Here is a 17,721-nt window from a genome sequence, read left to right as displayed (position 1 = left end):
AAAAAGAAGAAAAGGATTTTAGCTATGCAAGTGAAGAGAAATATTATGACACTGTTAGATGTGCCAGAGATCTCTTAAACAGGTATAGAGTTTAACTATAATGTAGTAAGCTAATGTTTTGTTGGAACATTAACATTTACATTATAAAAAACAAATACAGAAGGACAGTTTTACTTTTAAGGTACAAAATGTTTAGACGTTCATTTATACAGACTTTTCCTATATCACCACCTCTGCTTTACTTGCTAACTAGAGAACTGTACTACAATCAACTCTATGGTTCGAAGATTCAGTTTAAAATATTAAACTAACATGATAATCACGTTCTTAATACTTGCAATCAATCTTCTAGCAACTGCTGCAAGCACATATTGAATAACACAAAAGGGGCCCTTCCTTCTGCATTGCAGCTTGTCAGGTGTAGGCTACTGTGGTGGTGATTAGAGGCGGGGACCTCTAGGCCCATCGAGTACAGTTGGTAATATTGTGATGGTTCATAATATTGTGAGACGTTTCACAAGACCTTACGAAAGCTCATTTCCTGAGCATTTCCACTCAGACTGAGCCAGACAGGCAACACTTTTTAGTTAGGTGATGCAGCAGGGAAAAGTGAACTCTTGGGTCTTCACGTTTTGTCACTGGGTGCCTCCTTTGACTTGGGGCAGGCACAGGCAATTGGACACTGAAGCACAGGAAAGAGGGTCCTACTTTCCATACCATCACAACAACATACAAAGAGCCTGCTGGATCGGGCCAGAGACCCATCTAGTCCAGCATCCTGTTCTCATGGTGGCCAATCAGATGCCCATGGGGAACCCCAAAAGTAGGACCTCAGAGCAAGAGCACTCTCTTCCAGAAACTGGTATTCAGAAGTATTACTGCGTCCAACTATGGAGGCAGAGAGAATAGCCATCTTGGTTAGTAGCCTTATACTCCACTTCGTTATGGAGAGTTCTGGTTGATACGCCAGTCCAGTTGTTGGTGTGAGCTAATGGCCTTTGACATCTTCTTGCCCCCCCCTTTCACTTCTTGCATTGTCTTTGCTTCTGCATTTGGGCAGAAGTTCCTTTTGTGGTTGGGTAGACATTGGGCCCTTCCCTCCTGTGGGAAAGGATGAATCCTCAATTATATACTGGGCCATGTCTCTGGATGGGGCTTTGGCCAGGAAGGGGACTGACCAAGGAAAAATATATTTAGTCTAGCAAAATAATAGGGAAAGGCTATGTTGCGGCTGGCGTTCCTCTTTACGTCTTTATGGTACAGAAACAGGCAGTCTGAAATGTTTACTTACTTGTATGAACTTGGACTTACTTGTATAAACACTTGTAGCATTTGGTTCTCCTTCAACTGCACCATTATTGACTTGTGGGAATATTGTGAATATGTACAATGTTCCAGGTTCCAGGCCCCCAATTTCTGCACTGGTGGTGTCAGAAGTTTCATTCCTGGGAGGATCAGTTCCTTCTATTAGTATCCGATAAGTGTAGTTGGAAGCATTTGGGTCGCTATTTTTCCACTTCAAAGTTATTGTTGAACTATTGCGGTTTTCAAGACTGATATCAAAAACTGGGCTGGGCTCTGTTAAAAAAGGAAAAGGGTTTTAGCCGCACTGATGAAGGGATTTTTTTTAATTACACAGCTAGATGTTACTGCTAGAAATTTTTGACCCTGATATAAGTTTACTATAATTTAACTAGCTGACCTTTTTGTGGGTATTTCAATATTTTCACCACAAAAAAATAAAAACAGGAGGGCAGATGCCAAAGTTTTGCTTTCAAACCCGCAAAAATTAAAGAAGTCCACTTGCATGTACAGTCATACCTCGTGTTGAAGTAGCTTCTGGTTAAGCATTTTTGGGTTGCGCTCTGCGGTGACCCAGAAGTAATGGAGCGTGTTACTTCCAGGTTTCGCCGCTCGCGCATGCGCAGACGCTCAAAATGACGTCACGCGCATGCGCAGAAGTGGCGAATCGCAACACGCGCAGACATGGGTTGAGTTCGTTTCAGGATGCGAATGGGGCTCCGGAACGGATCCCGTTCGCATCCAGAGGTACCACTGTACTAATTTAAAACATTTCTATGTTACCTTCTGCATCAAGTCGCAAGACGGCATACTAAAATATGAAAATTGGGGGAAGTTCTTTGGCAGAGTCAGTGCTACCTATAGGCCTTGCATTATCTTCTCCCAGTTAGCTCTCTCACAATATCAAATTTTATTTCACTCCTTCCCACCTCCCCCCAAAAACGCCTCACAGACACTTCCATTCTGTGTCACTACTGCATATTGCTTATGAACTTGGCAAAAGGGCTCTCTCTCCCCCACCCAATAAATTGGAATCAGAATTATTCCCCCATTCTCAACCCCTGTCAATTCTACAACTGAGCATAAATTTCAGAATAAGAATAAAAGAACGTCCCACAATTGCAATTTGGCATCCATTCCATTAAAATGACAAGCATATCGTATTAAACAGCTGCAACTAAGTGTGCAGAAAACTAGTCCCCCAGCACATTACAGGCCTTCTGGCTATAGTTCTGTTTGACTCCATATTGAAGATGCAGGGAATGTACCTTTATGGAGCCCCTGGCAGTTAGAAATCATCATAGATCTTTCTTACTTGTATAAACAGTTGTAGTATCTGGTTCTCCTTCAACTGCACCATTATCGACTTGTGAGTATATTCTGAATGTATACAATGTTCCAGGTTCCAGGCCCTCAATTACTGCACTGTTGGTGTTAGAAGATTTATTCCTGGGAGGATCAGTTCCTTCTATTAGTATCCTATAAGCATAGCTGGAATCATTTGGGTTGTTCCACTTTAAAGTTACTTCTGTGTCACTGAGGTTTTCAACCTGGATGCCAAAAACTGGATTGGGCCCTGTTTAAGGAAGTGTTATCAGATTTAGTATTGCATAAATTCCTACAGCTAATATTTCATCAAGATTAAACATTCACTTAGGAGGCATCAGCTACTTATCATATCTGTTTCCACCTTTACATACCAAGAACAAACTTGCTGTAGAATCAATTAAAAAAATAAATCAAACTTATTCAGTGCATACAAAAAAGGTAAAGGACCCCTGATAGTTAAGTCCAGTCGCGAACGACTCTGGGGTTGCGGCGCTCATCTCGCTTTACTGGCCGAGGGAGCTGATGTTTGTCCTCAGACAGTTTTTCTGGATGATGTGGCCAGCATGACTAAGCCGCTTCTGGCGAACCAGAGCAGTGCACGGAAACACCGTTTACCTTCCCGCTGGAGCAGTACCTATTTATCTACTTGCACTTTGACATGCTTTCGAACTGTTAGGTTGGCAGGAGCAGGGACCGAGCAGCGGGAGCTCACCCCGTTGCGGGGATTTGAACCGCCGACCTTCTGACCGGCAAGCTCTAGGCTCAGTGGTTTAGACCACAGCGCCACCCGTGTCCCTTCAGTGCGTACCCTGGTATAAACTCAGAAAACATTTTTAATAACTGCAGTCAATTTCCCACCTACTTCCTAAAGCATCTTTCATACTTGGAAAGGCATAGCCTTAATGCACATTAGCTGCACAAGGAAGCAAGGTGCAGCGGACTTGCCACTTATGCGATGGTTTGTTTCTGGGGGTCCAAGCGCAAAAAAACCAAAATCAGGCAAAGCCCGGAACCCCCAGAACTGCCCCCACCCCTGTGTGGTCGAGGGCTGCTTAGTGGGCTCTGCGAAGGTCGCACAAGGGCCCTGAGGTGCTCCCAGAGCCCTCCTGCAATCTTCCCAGAGCCAGGTAAGAGAGGTGGAGGACTTAAAAAACTATTTTCACCATTGGTGGGTAGCAAACCTGCTCTCCATTTATTTTTTCCCACCCACCCACATAAGACTGCAAATGCATAAGTAAAATGTGAATGTGCATAACATTTCAAATGTTTCCTTACTGGTATAAACAGTTGTATGATTTGGTTCTCCTTCAACTGCACCATTATCAACTTGTGGGAATATCGTGAATGTATACAATGTTCCAGGTTCCAGGCCCCTAATTACTGCATTGGTGGTGTTAGAAGTTTCTTTCCTGGGAGGATCAGTTCCTTCTATTAGTATCCGATAAGTGTAGTTGGAAGCATTTGGGTCGTGATTGCTCCACTTTAAAGTTACTGTTGAATTACTGCGGTTTTCAAGACTGATGTCAAAAACTGGGCTGGGTTCTGTTCAAGAAAAAGAAAAAGGGCTTTATCTGCACCACTGAAAGAAAATATCTCCATTTGAGAATGTGCTACCCAAAATCTGTTAAGAAATACAAGGCATTACAATTGGGTTTGCAAAAACTGTGCTCCTTTTGCTCCAGTTATAGATGTTTTGATAAATAACATAAAAATGGAAAGGTACCTGAATTGCACTAAACTTATACTTTTAATTTTAATATGTTCTGGTGAAGAAACAGAGTGAGCATACGTGCAATTTAAATTTTAACATTTGTTTTCTATGTGCAATTGCATCAATCATTTGAAGGCACACTTGAATAAATGTTTGCAGCACTTGGCTCTCCTTCAGTCTTGTTACCATCTGCTTGAGGATATATGTTACAACACCGGTTGAATAACTGGGAATTTACAAGCAGGCGCTTCCTATTCATTAACAATTTATCTATGAACAGAAAGCAACAAAACTGATGGAGATGCAACACCACTCATGCACTGGTGCCACTCAAGATTTCACTCCTGGGAGGTATATCAGTTGATATGTCCTGCAAACATACCTGGAAGCCATAGGACATTTTTGTTTAAGGTTAAATATTCCCTTCTATCGATCTGTATGAAAACTGCATTCTACTGCACAAAGGTACAAGAGTCAGATGAACAATGCTCAGGAAGCTTACCATAACCTGTGGGATTATGTCAAACTACTGTTTTATTTGCAAGAAAGGCAACCAATTCTGAGAATTAAAACAGCCAAATTCAGGCTCTTTCCCGGCTAAGTAATCAGACAGGTAATCAGAAGCAGTTCTTAATACTTGGCATATATTATATACTGGCTAAATCAGGGATAGGAAACTTGGGGCCCTCCAGATGCTGTTGGATTCCAATTCCAACAAGCTCTAGCCAGCACTGCCAATGGCTAGAGATGATGGAGTTGGGGTCCAACAACATCTGGAAGGCAACAGGTTCCCAATCCCTGGCTTAATAAAAAAACTCTTTAAAGTTAAAAAGAAACAGGAAGTGCAGCAAAAAGTCTAACAAGAGTGTGAAGGAAGAGATGAGCTGCACAAAATTTGACTTAGCATATCCAATGGCTGCTGGACAGATGCTGTGGTTGTGTGTCTAATGCAGTCTCTGTGGGGACAAGTGTACAGCCTGAAGACCAAAGTAGCTGGCCTGATGGAGTACAGCAAGCTTGACAGGTGGGTGGAGTTGTCCAACTGCCAATCAGCTGGTGTCACAGCAGCCTCAGGTGAGCCATTTCTGCCCACACAGTTCAAAATCGACTCATGCGAGGAAAGGCACAAGCTACAAAATGACCAACGATCAGGTGAATGCCACATCTTGGAGGTACCTCAAGATGGATTCATATAGGTCTTCATAATGGGAGTGACTCTTCAGAAACAGGCAGTTGAGACTAATTCCACGACGGCCTTCATTCTAGACAATTGTAGCAAGGACACCAGAGGAGTTCCTTAAAGGTGAGCAAGTGCATTGAGGTATGAGCCCTCATAAGGGAAAGTCTATAATGTTTGGAAGTTCTTGTCTACAAAGGCTTGGACACAACTGATTTCAAAGACAGTGGCATGTGCTTTAATGCTTGCATTGAAGACATGGCAACCAACTTGTCTGTCCAGAAGAAAAACTGCACATAACATGAAGCAGTCTAGCTGTGTATGCTGAGAAGTGGCTGGTGATCATTATACATTTGGGTACCAACACTACATTGTGAAATGTGGCAGCAAGGTCCAGAAAGACAAACGTTGGCTATTCAATCCAAGGGTGAATCCACAGTTTCCAAGCAGTGATTTTAGAAATGCTTCATGTACACAGCAGCTGACCAGGCAAAGCTGTGTAGTCTCTACACACATCTAAGACAATTGTGTCAGGAGGAAAAGGTTCGGATTCATACAGTACTGACAAACATTCTGTGGCAAAGGAAATCCCGATCCCATATGTCGGATTTGAAGGACAGCAAAGCTATTCATACATTTTTAATTCTTAACATTGCTCCTGAGTGTCTTTAAACAAAACCTCTTTTCCGTAGAACTCAATTACTATATTCATCAGTTAATTATTTAAGGCTCTTACTTGGCAGCTCTGGACTTTGTATAGTTCCATTACCTCAAAAAGCCTTCAGCGACATTATTTTTTTTAAAAAAAATAGCCACATGCAACAGGGAAAGAAAATGAGTGCTCTCTTTGAATTTAAAACCAACTATTTTTATTTAAAGAATATTACTGTTTCAAAGCACTACACAGAACCCCCCTCCCCAAATTTCTAAATGTGGACCAAATGAAGGAGGCTTACAGTTGGACTTATTTGCTTGCAGGAACAAACATGACTCGAAAGGAAAACCTGTACAGCTCAGCAGGAAAGAAGAAGAAGAAGAAGAGTTTGGATTTGATATCCCACCTTTCACTCCCTTTAAGGAGTCTCAAAGCGGCTAACATTCTCCTTTCCCTTCCTCCCCCCAACAAACACTCTGTGAGGTGAGTGGGGCTGAGAGACTTCAAAGAAGTGTGACTAGCCCAAGGTCACCCAGCAGCTGCATGTGGAGGAGCGGAGACTCGAACCTGGTCCCCCAGATTACGAGACTACCGCTCTTAACCACTACACCAAACTGGCTCTCAACTTCCTGAGTGAGGCAAAGTGCACACAATGGAGCCTGTAGTGCTAATAATTGTAGGAGGAGCCATTTGCTTTCCAAGGCTAAGCATGGGAAGAAGAACCCTGGCTGTCATTTGCACTATTGATCAGATGGCTGGCTGCTGTTAGAGGCTATAGACTTCAGTTGTGCTTTGCATTAGAACGGACAGTTCAGTTCCATTAGTCAGTAGCAGCACCTGGTCTTACTGGAATCAGCTACTAGTAGCAGAATCGCACATGTGTCGAGAAATCCAAGCAATCTTCTCTCTATTTAAAATGTAAGAACTGCCTCCGATGCCATCTCAGAACCATAAACATCTCTTCCAGCCCATTACTTACTTGTTGTAATGATTTTGCAGCATGTTTTTTCGGCAGAAATCTGAAAAGTCACTTCGTACTGCGTGCCAGGTTGAAGTCCAGATACTGTCGTATTCGATAGTTGAACTCCAGCACGTGTTCCATTTGCAAAAGTTACATTACTTATTGTATGGTTGTCAGGTGGCTGGATATGTAGTTCTGTTTCTGATACGGTTACATTTACAGATCCACATTCATTAACACCTGTGCAGAAGAAAAAAAGAGCCAACAGCTAAATGATTTGGCTTAACTAGAGGTTTTTTCCACTGCTAAATGAAATATTTGTTACGAAATATGGGGAAATACTCTCTGTCTGTTATATGAGCTCTGGACAGTATGAAACTGGTGAGCAGTGTGGGGTGGGAAGAGGTGCTTCTGCAGATCAAGAGTCAACAAGAGACCAGATCGTATGCAGAACTGATCTAATGCCAGGATACTTGTATGGCAATGGCACAAAAAAGGGGGCAGGGCCTTGGATGAGCACAATATGCAGCATTCTCAGTGACTTTCTGTTGATAGCAACAGAAAAGAGTTAGGTTTTCTGCAAGAGATGGCGCTTGTACTACAAAGGGTAGAAGCTGTTGCATTGGTACAAGCCAAGCAGATCTACAGAAGTGGAATAAACAATCTGAAGGGAAGCAAGCCTATCAACATACCATTTAATATTCATAAACCGGATAATGTGAAAAGCTATAAAATTCAAGTAACAAGTTAACAGCACCAGGGGTGCTTCCTGGCCTGGGAACAGAGGTACAGAGGTGAAAGGTTTCAAACAGCATTTACAGAGCTGCGTTGGATAACCATAAATCAACACCAGTGACCCCTCTATCAGGGATAGAATTGAAATCTGAACGGATAATAAGGGTGGTACTTACATTCACCAGCAACTGCTACCTGTTCAAAGGAAAGAAAAGGCATTAGAAGATCCTGAAAATGTCATTACTACTGTGGCATACATTTGTGCTTTCAATGCAGCAGTGGTGTTTGCTAATGCGAGGGAAGTGAGTTTCTCCGATTCACCCTTTCCCTGGCGGTTCCTTCCATCACCATCTAATCCTCTGGAACAGATTTTTGGGGATGGGGGGAAATTTGTGAACAAACATCTCCCATTCTTTTGCATTAGCAGACACCTCCCCTGGATGAAAAGCCATTCTGCAAGAAGAATGTCAGCTTTGGCTTTCACCCATAGAGATGCATAAGCAAAAAGGAAAAAGCAGAGAGATGTACATGCAGAAGAATGGGGAGAAAGGATAGCAGTTGACACATATTCTACCACTTCCCCTAAATATGGCAGCTAGAAATATTTGTAAAACATGAAAAGCTGAAAAGATCAATATATTTAACAAGACCCCTGAGGGTTTGTTATGCTATGTAGTGACTCCATTTGTGGGCATCACAGTAGATTTTTATACTGGATACAGGTAGACATCGTGTCATTATTTGCTGCTCACACCTACAGAAGCTCATCTAGGCCACTGTGAAGCCCCAGATCACTGGACCCTTCCATTATTCCCACTGCCTACCTCTAAAAAAAATATTATAGTCTACTAACATTATATCTTTTAAAAAAAACAACATTAAAAAAACCTGACTTTTCATACACAAAGGCAAATGATCTTTTTTATTTTAAATGAGTTTTTTTAATTTAAAAAAAGATTTACAAAATCTGTTTTTCTACACTTAAGGAAAAAATTCTACTGGCTTGATTGAGTTGTTTAGCGATATTGTCTACTGAATATCCCCAGGAGCTATAGTCTCCCCATAGTATTAATGTAATCATTCAAGCAACTTCTGTTTATAGAAGATATAATAATATACATACATTCAAATATTTTTTGTAGTGTATTGTTTGCCTTTCACAAACCACACATATGAAATCAATACGCTTCAAAGTAAAATGCTGTTATCTAAAACTATCACTTCTTGTAATACTGAGGGCAAACCACTAGAGGCCACAACAAAACCACAAAAGTTATGTGCTCATAATAAGCTTAAATATGAAACATTTACACTAGATTTTGTCAGCCAAATGACCCAACATTCTGTTGGGTCGCACTCAGGGTTTACTAACCCCTTCCTTTCCAGGCATTCCCAGTGGGCAGTTTTACTTGGGGCAATTTTACTTCTGCCGCTGAGATTTATGGTGAGTACCACAGGGATCTGTCTTATTCCCCTACACCTATGTGAACTTCCTGGAGCAGATAACCTTGGGTTTGATATGACTAGTTATGTTTATTATGAAATTTCCACTTCAACCTGTGCTCAGGGCAGCAGATGATTAACAGAAATCCAAAATAAAACAATTTAAGACGTCACAGCAGCAATAAAAACTGTTAGGAAAAAACCCTACATCATCCAGACAGAGAGAAAGAATCAAACGAAGGACAGGCCAAAGTCCTGCCAGACCAAAAACTCTTTCAGCTCATGGTGAAAGACCAACGAAAAGGTGGCTAGGTGGTTATTCTAGGGCAGGGATTTCTGCATCATGAAAGGCCCTTTTCTTTGTTCCTGCAAACTATACAGGCAGTGACCATTTCTTGTGGGGGGTTCTGTTCCCAGCCTCCATGTTTCACTGGAGCGTGCCTCAGCCCGCCCCCATTCCATCCTCTTCCAGGTCCAAAATGACCCGTGTGTGGACGTGTCTAAGATGTTAGCCACCTGTACTGATCCAGCATCTTAGGGAAGTACTAGTGACCGGTTGAGGAGCTAAGCTGATTGTTGTCTGCCCACTATTTCCCTTAAACCACCGCCGCCAGGCTCACCCGATTCAGTTGCTGTGGATAATTGGAATTTGCCTTTCCTGGGAAGCCTTTGGAACAACCCCCAAATCACTATTTAAAACTTCTTAATTAGCTGGTACCACTCCCTACTTTGTAAATGTACTTTAATGAGAACTGTTAATTTTGCTTTTCGCTTGTTTTATGAAGTACGGAAATATACTATGTTTTACAGCACGAAGTTTTGCTTTAATTAATTGTGCATCAGAACAACTTTTGATTTAAAGTAAGTATTTTAAACAAAGAGAGACATGTGATTTATTTTTTTAAAATGCTATCACGGAAAACATGGGACAAAGTGTTTATCTGAAATACGACTCCACCCTGAAAAGGGTTCACGGTGCCCTAGGACAACGCAGAATAATGAAGCAAAGCCAGAAAGACCTGAAATAAAAGCAGTAATTATATGTGAGCGAAATCCTATCCTTGCACAATTATCTTAGACTTCCAGCAACTTATTTCTACAATGGTTAGGAATTTTTCTATTGTGTTCTAGAACTCAAAAGCTGAAGAGTCATATGCCAATTATTTAGGCTTGTATCCAAAGTGGCGTTAAGTCACTCATTCTTCTAGCCTAAGGATCTATGCTTGTGCAACAGAACTTCCCCGTCCCTTGCATGCACCCCCAAATCTGTTCTGGGAATTTCTCCCAACCTTTCAGAGGAAATTATGGGAGAGTGTAGGGTGCACAAGGGTGTGGGGACAGGGAGAGTAAAAGGGGGGAGTTCTGTTGCACAAGTGTAAGAGCACTGGATACCCCCCTTGATTCTTATGTACTTATTTCATTTATATCCCTACTTTCCTCCAGGCTCTAGACAGCATACCATGGCTTTCCTCATTTCCCATTTATCTTCCTAACAACCCTTTGATGTTGGGTAGGTTGAGAGACAGTGACTGGCCCAAGGTCACCCTGTGGACTTTGTGGCTAAGTGGAGACACCTGCTGCTCCAGGGTGTGATCTGAAGGCACAGAACGAGCCACCTTGCTGAAGTTAAGCAGGTATGAATTTGGTCATACCTGGTTGGGTGGCCATCTGAGAGCCACATGTATGCAAGCCTTGGGTTCCATGATGAAAAGGTGGCACATATGTACAAATAAAACCTGCTGCATTGTACTGGTTTGCTACTAGATTTCCTAAAAGAGTATGTTACTGGCAATATTTAATATACGCTTGCTGGAAACCTGCTAAGGTCCCCAAAGTACTAAATTCAACATGACTTCCTTCTGTCACCAGCCAAGTCCCAGGAGTTATCAAGGTCTTAAAGAAAGAGGAAAACAGCCTCCTTTATAAATATTTATGAACCTATCTTTATAAATGTGAAGAAAAACATGATAAATTAATGTCTTGGCCCAGAAAGGAAGCAGGGCCTTCATGGTGCTGATAAGATGGCTGTGTTCACAGAATATCTGGCAAGCTTTTAGAAAACACTGGTACTTAGAGAGAAACACAAGTTCAATGGCAAAGGCAGGCCCTAGAGGGGCTTTTCCCTTCTGCAGGTGCTGATCAGTATGGACCCTCTGTGGATAACTGGCAGCCTAATTTATATATATTTAAAATATGAGCAGCCCATGGGGTGGGATTGGCTGGGCAGTAAATAAATGCCCAAAATAAGAAATCAATAAATAACTTTTATGTCAGATATATGTATGTATGCACACTCGCTCTCTCTTTTTCCACATTGTTGATTGTGGTTGATATGAGACCTTGTAGTCAAATGAAAAACGAGAGGTTTAGGGGGACAAGTGAGAAGAAAATGCACTATGATAGAAGGGTAAAGAAAGTTGTTACAAGAACTGCTCAGGGGTCTGAGTGCAACAGACTTCTGCCTGCGCAACATGACATCACCTTCCTCTTCCCCAACCCTCCAGAGCTGATTCTGAGGGTTCACAGTGGGCTGCAGGCGGGCAGAGAAGGGGTGGCGGTTCTGTTCCACTAGCAGACATCCTTTGCACTAGAAGAACAGGTGTGTTGGTTACTAGCCAGTTTAACTTTTAGAACAGAAATTTACTGAGGCAGTTTAAACAAAACCCTGCAGTGCATTAAATCTGCTTCCTGTAGAGAGCTTTGCATAAAAGGACTCATTTTATGAGATCAGCTTCCATCACAAAGCTTCAGATAATTGTGCTGGAGTAAGCGGACATAAGAAGTGGTCAATTTCCTTCATTGGTGTGAGTCACCCTATGGATGAGCTAATCACAGGTGCAAGGTCAGCCAAGCCAGTTTCTACAGTAACTGCCCAGTGCCACGACTATATCTATGATACCTGCTCATATACTAACTGACAGACTACTGAGCTGGCATGCATTAGCTCAGTAGTCTGTCAGTTAGTATGTAAGTTTGTCAGTCTGTTGGTGTTACTTGTTCAGGGTTACATCTTAAATTGCTGGAGATTATTTGGAGCAACAGAGATACTTTGTACTTTTATTTTCTGTATACAGTCATACCTAGGGTTGAATACGCTTCAGGTTGAGTGTTTTCGGGTTGCGCTCTGCGGCGATCCGGAAGTAACGAAGCGCATTACTTCCGGGTTTCACCGCTCGCGCATGTGCAGACGCTCAAAATGACATCACGCGCATGCACAGAAGCGACAAATCGCGACCCGTGCATGCGCAGACGCGGGTTGCGTTTGTTTCAGGATGTGAATGGGGCTCCGGAACGGATCCCATTCGCATCCAGAGGTACCACTGTATATCTGTATCTGCAAAAGCCTACAAGCTGTACATACAATAACTGTTTTAGCTATCTTCTGCAACAGTAAACTATTTGGGCCTTAAGCTGCTTCCATGTGGTGACTACTACAGGGAGACACTTCCACTGCGTGTGTATCTTATAAGAGATTCCCAACAAATTGGCTTCCTCAATTATGTATATATAGATTTGGCTTGTTCTTTTAAGGTAACACTTGTTCAAACCTAACCCTCTCTATACAGATTTCTACTTTAAATACAAACATGTGACGAAACTGAAAACTTAGAATTACTCTGCAAAGATAATTTCATAACACTTTATCATAACTTTACCTTGATCAGAAACAAACTGAGGACGACCTTTCCACTTACTTTGATAAGTTTCAGATAATTACCAGATTATTCAAAGATATTTGGGCTCAACATGATGAGCCAAATTAGACAGGTCACAAACAAGTTCCACAGAATGAAAATCTTATGCTAAGGATGCACAGTGGTGTTAAAATAGCACTGCACTTGAACTGTGGTAGTGGGAAATAAAAGCCAACATGAAATTTACAGTTCCTTAGTTTCACTGTGGATTGTTCTTAACACCAAGCACTTCCTTGTGATGATCCCTCATGATGAGACGCATGAAATAAGAATTCTGCTTCCTTGACCGCTGCTTGTTTTGTGGCGTCCAATGCCACCTTCCAGAATACTTTTTGTATGTACACAGAAAAAAAGAAGTGAAATCTAACAAGCCAGTTTCACTAGGCTGTTTTTGGAAAATGAAACTAATTGCATAGGCATAGGCTTTTTTTCTATATTTTGCTACAAACAGCAAATCATCTAGCTGAAATATCTGTGGAATAAAGGTTGTAATCCTATGTCTCCTTACTTGGGAATAAATGTCATTCATCAGAGCGGAACCTACTTCTCATCAAACATGGACCAGACTATAAATTGGGTCTGGGAAACTGGAGCCTTCCAAATGTTGCTGGACAAAACTTCCACCAACCCTTATTTACTAAAGACTGGAAACTCCTTATAGACTTTTTGTGTGAAAAAAAAATTGGACATGAAATCTGGGTTTGAGGATTGAAGAAAATATTTCTTTTTAGAAAGTGGGATTGTTGGGTATTATCTCAAAGTGGATGTTTCAAACATTTTTCGATATATAGATGACGGTCAAAGCACCAGAAGTTCTTCCTCCCTTTTTTCCTCCCCCTCCTTTTCTTCTTTCCTTCCCCCCTCTTTTTTATTATTCCCTTTCTTTTGGTTTGTGCTTTTATTTAGATTAGATTTTTTTACCTTTGATAAAAGTAGATTGGATATTTGATACTAACCATTGTATGTTTTTTCAAACTTTAATAAAATCTATTACAAACAAAAACAAAACACACACACACACACACACACACACTTCATCAGCTCCAGCCCAGCACAGCCAATTGTCAGGAATGATGAGAGTTACAGCCCAACATCTGAAAGGCCACAGGTTCCCTATTCCTGCTGTAAATGAATTATCAGAAATGGATGGAAACTTTTAAAGACTGCCTTTGTCACAGTCTTGCATCTTAACGCCTTAAAAGGGGCTTCCGTTGGAGCAAACTGAATGAATGGGTGCAATTCATAACTGTCAATAAGTACAGGTATTTCTTGCTACAGGTGCACCTTTAATAATATGCTGCCAAAGCAAGTGATTACAGGCTTTGAATCACACCCGTTCGTTCCCTTTTCCCTGAGGGAAACACTTCAGAGTTATGATAAAATGGGATTGTAGTTGAAGAAAGCTTACGCCAAAACGAATGGCAGACTTTAGGCTGCCACAAGATTCTTTGTCACTTTTAAGTGAGGTGTTGGAACATAACAGAAACAAACTGTGCACTTAAAAGTATCCACCCATTCCAATGCCTGAAATCTCTTCCTTCGGCAGAGTATTGTTCAAAGAAATACTTATCGACAGTTATGATCAGTGGCAATTGTGCATATTAATGGGTTGTATTCAGCATAGGACAAAGGCAAATAGGAATGATATCTCCCCACCCCCTGTAGATCTGTTCTAGGGTTCCCCCAACACTCTGGAGCAGATCTGGAGATGGCATGGGATGCTTGCAGCAGGAGGAGATGGGGGAAAGTCCGATTGCGTTACTGGTAATCCTTGCACCAGCACAATTATTTACTTGAATGCCACCATATACATTTGTTGCTATTTTAGTTGTTTCCAGAATGTGTCATTCTGTCCACATTCTCTATCTATTGCAAGCGAAGCCCGTCGCCAAACACAGGCATAAGATAAAAGAAGAATGGCAAAATGTTGCCATGTATTTAGTTTCAAGCAAAGTAGCAGGTTTCCCCACCTACAAGCCTTTTAGACAACTCAGAAGGAGGTAGCTGATCCAACTGGTACCCTTCTAGGAGCGCAAGGAACTTTGATTCAGTAGAGAAATCCACTTTCAGAAGAGGAAAGGAGGCAATATTTTGCTGATTCCCCGCTGCACTCCCCAGCAACCCCCCCCCCGCCAAATCTGTTCCAGGAGACAATCCCTTCCTTTTGTTTCCATTAGCTAACTCATAATTCAGGGGCCTGATGCAGGCTCTGAAGTACGTTTTTCTGCTCCTTCCCCTCAACACCCGACTGATTTTCATGGTGGTAAAAACAAAAAAAAGCTACACAGTGGGCACAGCAGAGAACCCTGATAGGCACGCAAATCAGGCATGCAGTTCTTGGTGTTTTCAGTCCACAGATGAGGTATAATGATACACAATTATCAACAGTAATCCCTCCAGGATTTTGCAATGCATTTCCTTTGCACTGAAATGAATGGTGTGGAACAATACAACAATAACACAAAGGACTATGTAATGGATTGTGCAATATTTTGCCATAGCAGGCAGCATGGGTATAGCCAGGGGGGGCGGGGCAGCTCCCCCCCCATCAAGTAAATCAATAGAAATACTTAACTGACAAATCACACCGGTTCTGACAAAAGTCCTGCCCCCCCCCCAAAAAAAAACCTGGCTACGCCCACGGTAGGTAGTAACTTAATTTTTGCCAGAAACCAAACTCAGACCATTAGATCAATTAGATGAGCAGAGAGGGAGCAGCAAGTTCAATTGATCCACACCAATCAGATGAGGAGGTCCTGTGTGTGTGTGTGTGTGTGTGTGTGTGTGTACACATACAAGAGTGTGGGGCCTCACCCACCACTGAAAGAAGGCCCAAGGGGGGTTGGTTAAGAGTGAATACAGCCCCTGAGAAAGAAAGGAAAGTTAATCACTACTACATTTGCAGATTCCCCCACTGGAGCCACAGTACAAGAAGAACCAACAACATTTGATGCAATTTTTTTAAATCTGTAGCTATAATAATTCTTGCCTGGATGAAGCAATTCTAAAATATGTTCGATGCATATTACAACAGCCTGAAATTTTCATATGAGTGGCCTTTCTGCTTTCTACCTCAGGCACAACAAAAGCATCAATTGAGCTAAATTTCCTCACTGATATGAGTAGCTGGCATCTGGAACATGACCTGTACACCTATGTACACTGAATGTGACTGAAGGAAATGCATTTTTTAAAAAATACCACCTATGAAGGTGCTATAATACTCAATGTAGAACTGTGGAGGAGGCACTCCTAATTACTTGCGAGTAGTGAAGCCATCTAATTATTATAAAAAAAGTGATGTAAATCTCTTCATTCCCACGCTGCCATCACTGCACATAGAATTCCTGGAATGTATTAGGGAGTTGTTTAATCTCATTTTATGCTACATTCCTGAAAACAAAAGTCAGCAATACATATAACCACACTTTACAATTAGAGGCCTACTTTATAGCGAAAATGTCTCGCCTGCTTCTACAGCATAAGGCTGATATGCTATCAATTTACATGGAGAAATGTAAGAAAAATAGTAACCTCCTACTCCCCCCCCCCCCACTCTCCATTAAACTCTGCAACCTGTTTGATTTTACAGAAATTAAAAAGGAAAGACTAACAACATCAGCAAAACAAATGACATCATGCAATGCTGTCTAAGTCGGCTTCTACCATAAATCATTGCCTGGCTGTCCCAAACAGTTAACCACATTAGTTTATGGCTGGGATTTCCCCTCCCACACATCCAACTGTTTTAAAGCTCATCTATACTTGTAAGTGTGTCACATCTGGCAAACAAAGACAATCCATTACATCAGCAATTTGGGTTACAGGGCTAAGGCAACTGAAAAAGAAACCTCAAAACAAGTTGGAGAGGAATGTAGAAATTTTACTTTGCGGTAGGACTAACAGAAATGCGATTTCTATTTAGGTTTGTTTTCCTACAAGAGCCTGTCACTTTATTCTGGTTACTGCCACACAGAAGCATCCTAATCACAACCACTACATGCAGCAAGCAGCAAATAAATTGGATGAATGAATAGAAGCATAAAACGGGGTGGATGGGTGGGGGAGAACAATCCATTACAACCATAAAAATCATACAAAAATCCATAGAAGACAAAGGTAAAACAGCAACAAAATAACAGCACCAGCAAAATCATCATAAACCACCAAATGCCTGGGAGAGTTAAGTTTTATTATGAGATAAGCCTTATGAGGCTAAAGTGATCTCTAAGATAGCCATGGGAAGCAGGCAATGGTCTGGATCCAGATTCCTAAAGGGTAGACTTTTAGTCTTTCATAATGCTCACCTAAGTCTTAAAATAAAAATCGACCGGTGCTCCTTGTTTCTTCTGTCCCTCTCCCTACAAGCAGGCAAAGCAGTCGGGTGTCACATGGCGCTACCCAACTCTGTCCCACCACCTGACCAACAAATGGAACGCCCTCATGCAAACTGGGCACATCTCAGGCAAATCTGGTTCATTCACAATATCTGGTTGCTGGTCCCCATCACCTCCACTATACTATTAAATAAATATCTGGTTGCTGGTCCCCATCACCTCCACTATACTATTAAAGCCTTTATGAAAAGTTATTACCCTCCATTGTTCTAAGGCAAGGGATGTAGAACCTATGGCCCCCTCAGATGTTGCTGGAGTCATAACCACTGCTTCAACCCTTCCAATAGCAGAAGCCCGGCTCTTACAGGAAAGCAGC

At 41.8% G+C, this 17,721-nt stretch overlaps 1 protein-coding gene across 1 annotated transcript in view; it reads right to left on the bottom strand.

Annotated features, from left to right (window-relative positions):
* The window catches only part of PTPRJ (protein tyrosine phosphatase receptor type J), a 79,002-nt gene that overhangs the window by 23,538 nt on the left and 37,743 nt on the right, over positions 1 to 17,721 (bottom strand). The window contains exons 2-6 of the mRNA XM_077931236.1: positions 8,047 to 8,065; positions 7,154 to 7,375; positions 3,907 to 4,173; positions 2,618 to 2,878; positions 1,312 to 1,578 (exon numbers count right to left, since the gene is read on the bottom strand). Coding sequence (XP_077787362.1) covers positions 1,312 to 1,578; positions 2,618 to 2,878; positions 3,907 to 4,173; positions 7,154 to 7,375; positions 8,047 to 8,065 — 1,036 coding nt within the window. The remainder of the gene's footprint in view (positions 1 to 1,311; positions 1,579 to 2,617; positions 2,879 to 3,906; positions 4,174 to 7,153; positions 7,376 to 8,046; positions 8,066 to 17,721) is intronic.

The sequence above is a fragment of the Podarcis muralis genome, chromosome 1 (genome assembly GCF_964188315.1).
Source record: "Podarcis muralis chromosome 1, rPodMur119.hap1.1, whole genome shotgun sequence".
Lineage (NCBI taxonomy): Eukaryota > Metazoa > Chordata > Lepidosauria > Squamata > Lacertidae > Podarcis > Podarcis muralis.
Note: the sequence above shows the minus strand (reverse complement) of the source record. Positions and strands in the feature narration are given on the sequence as shown.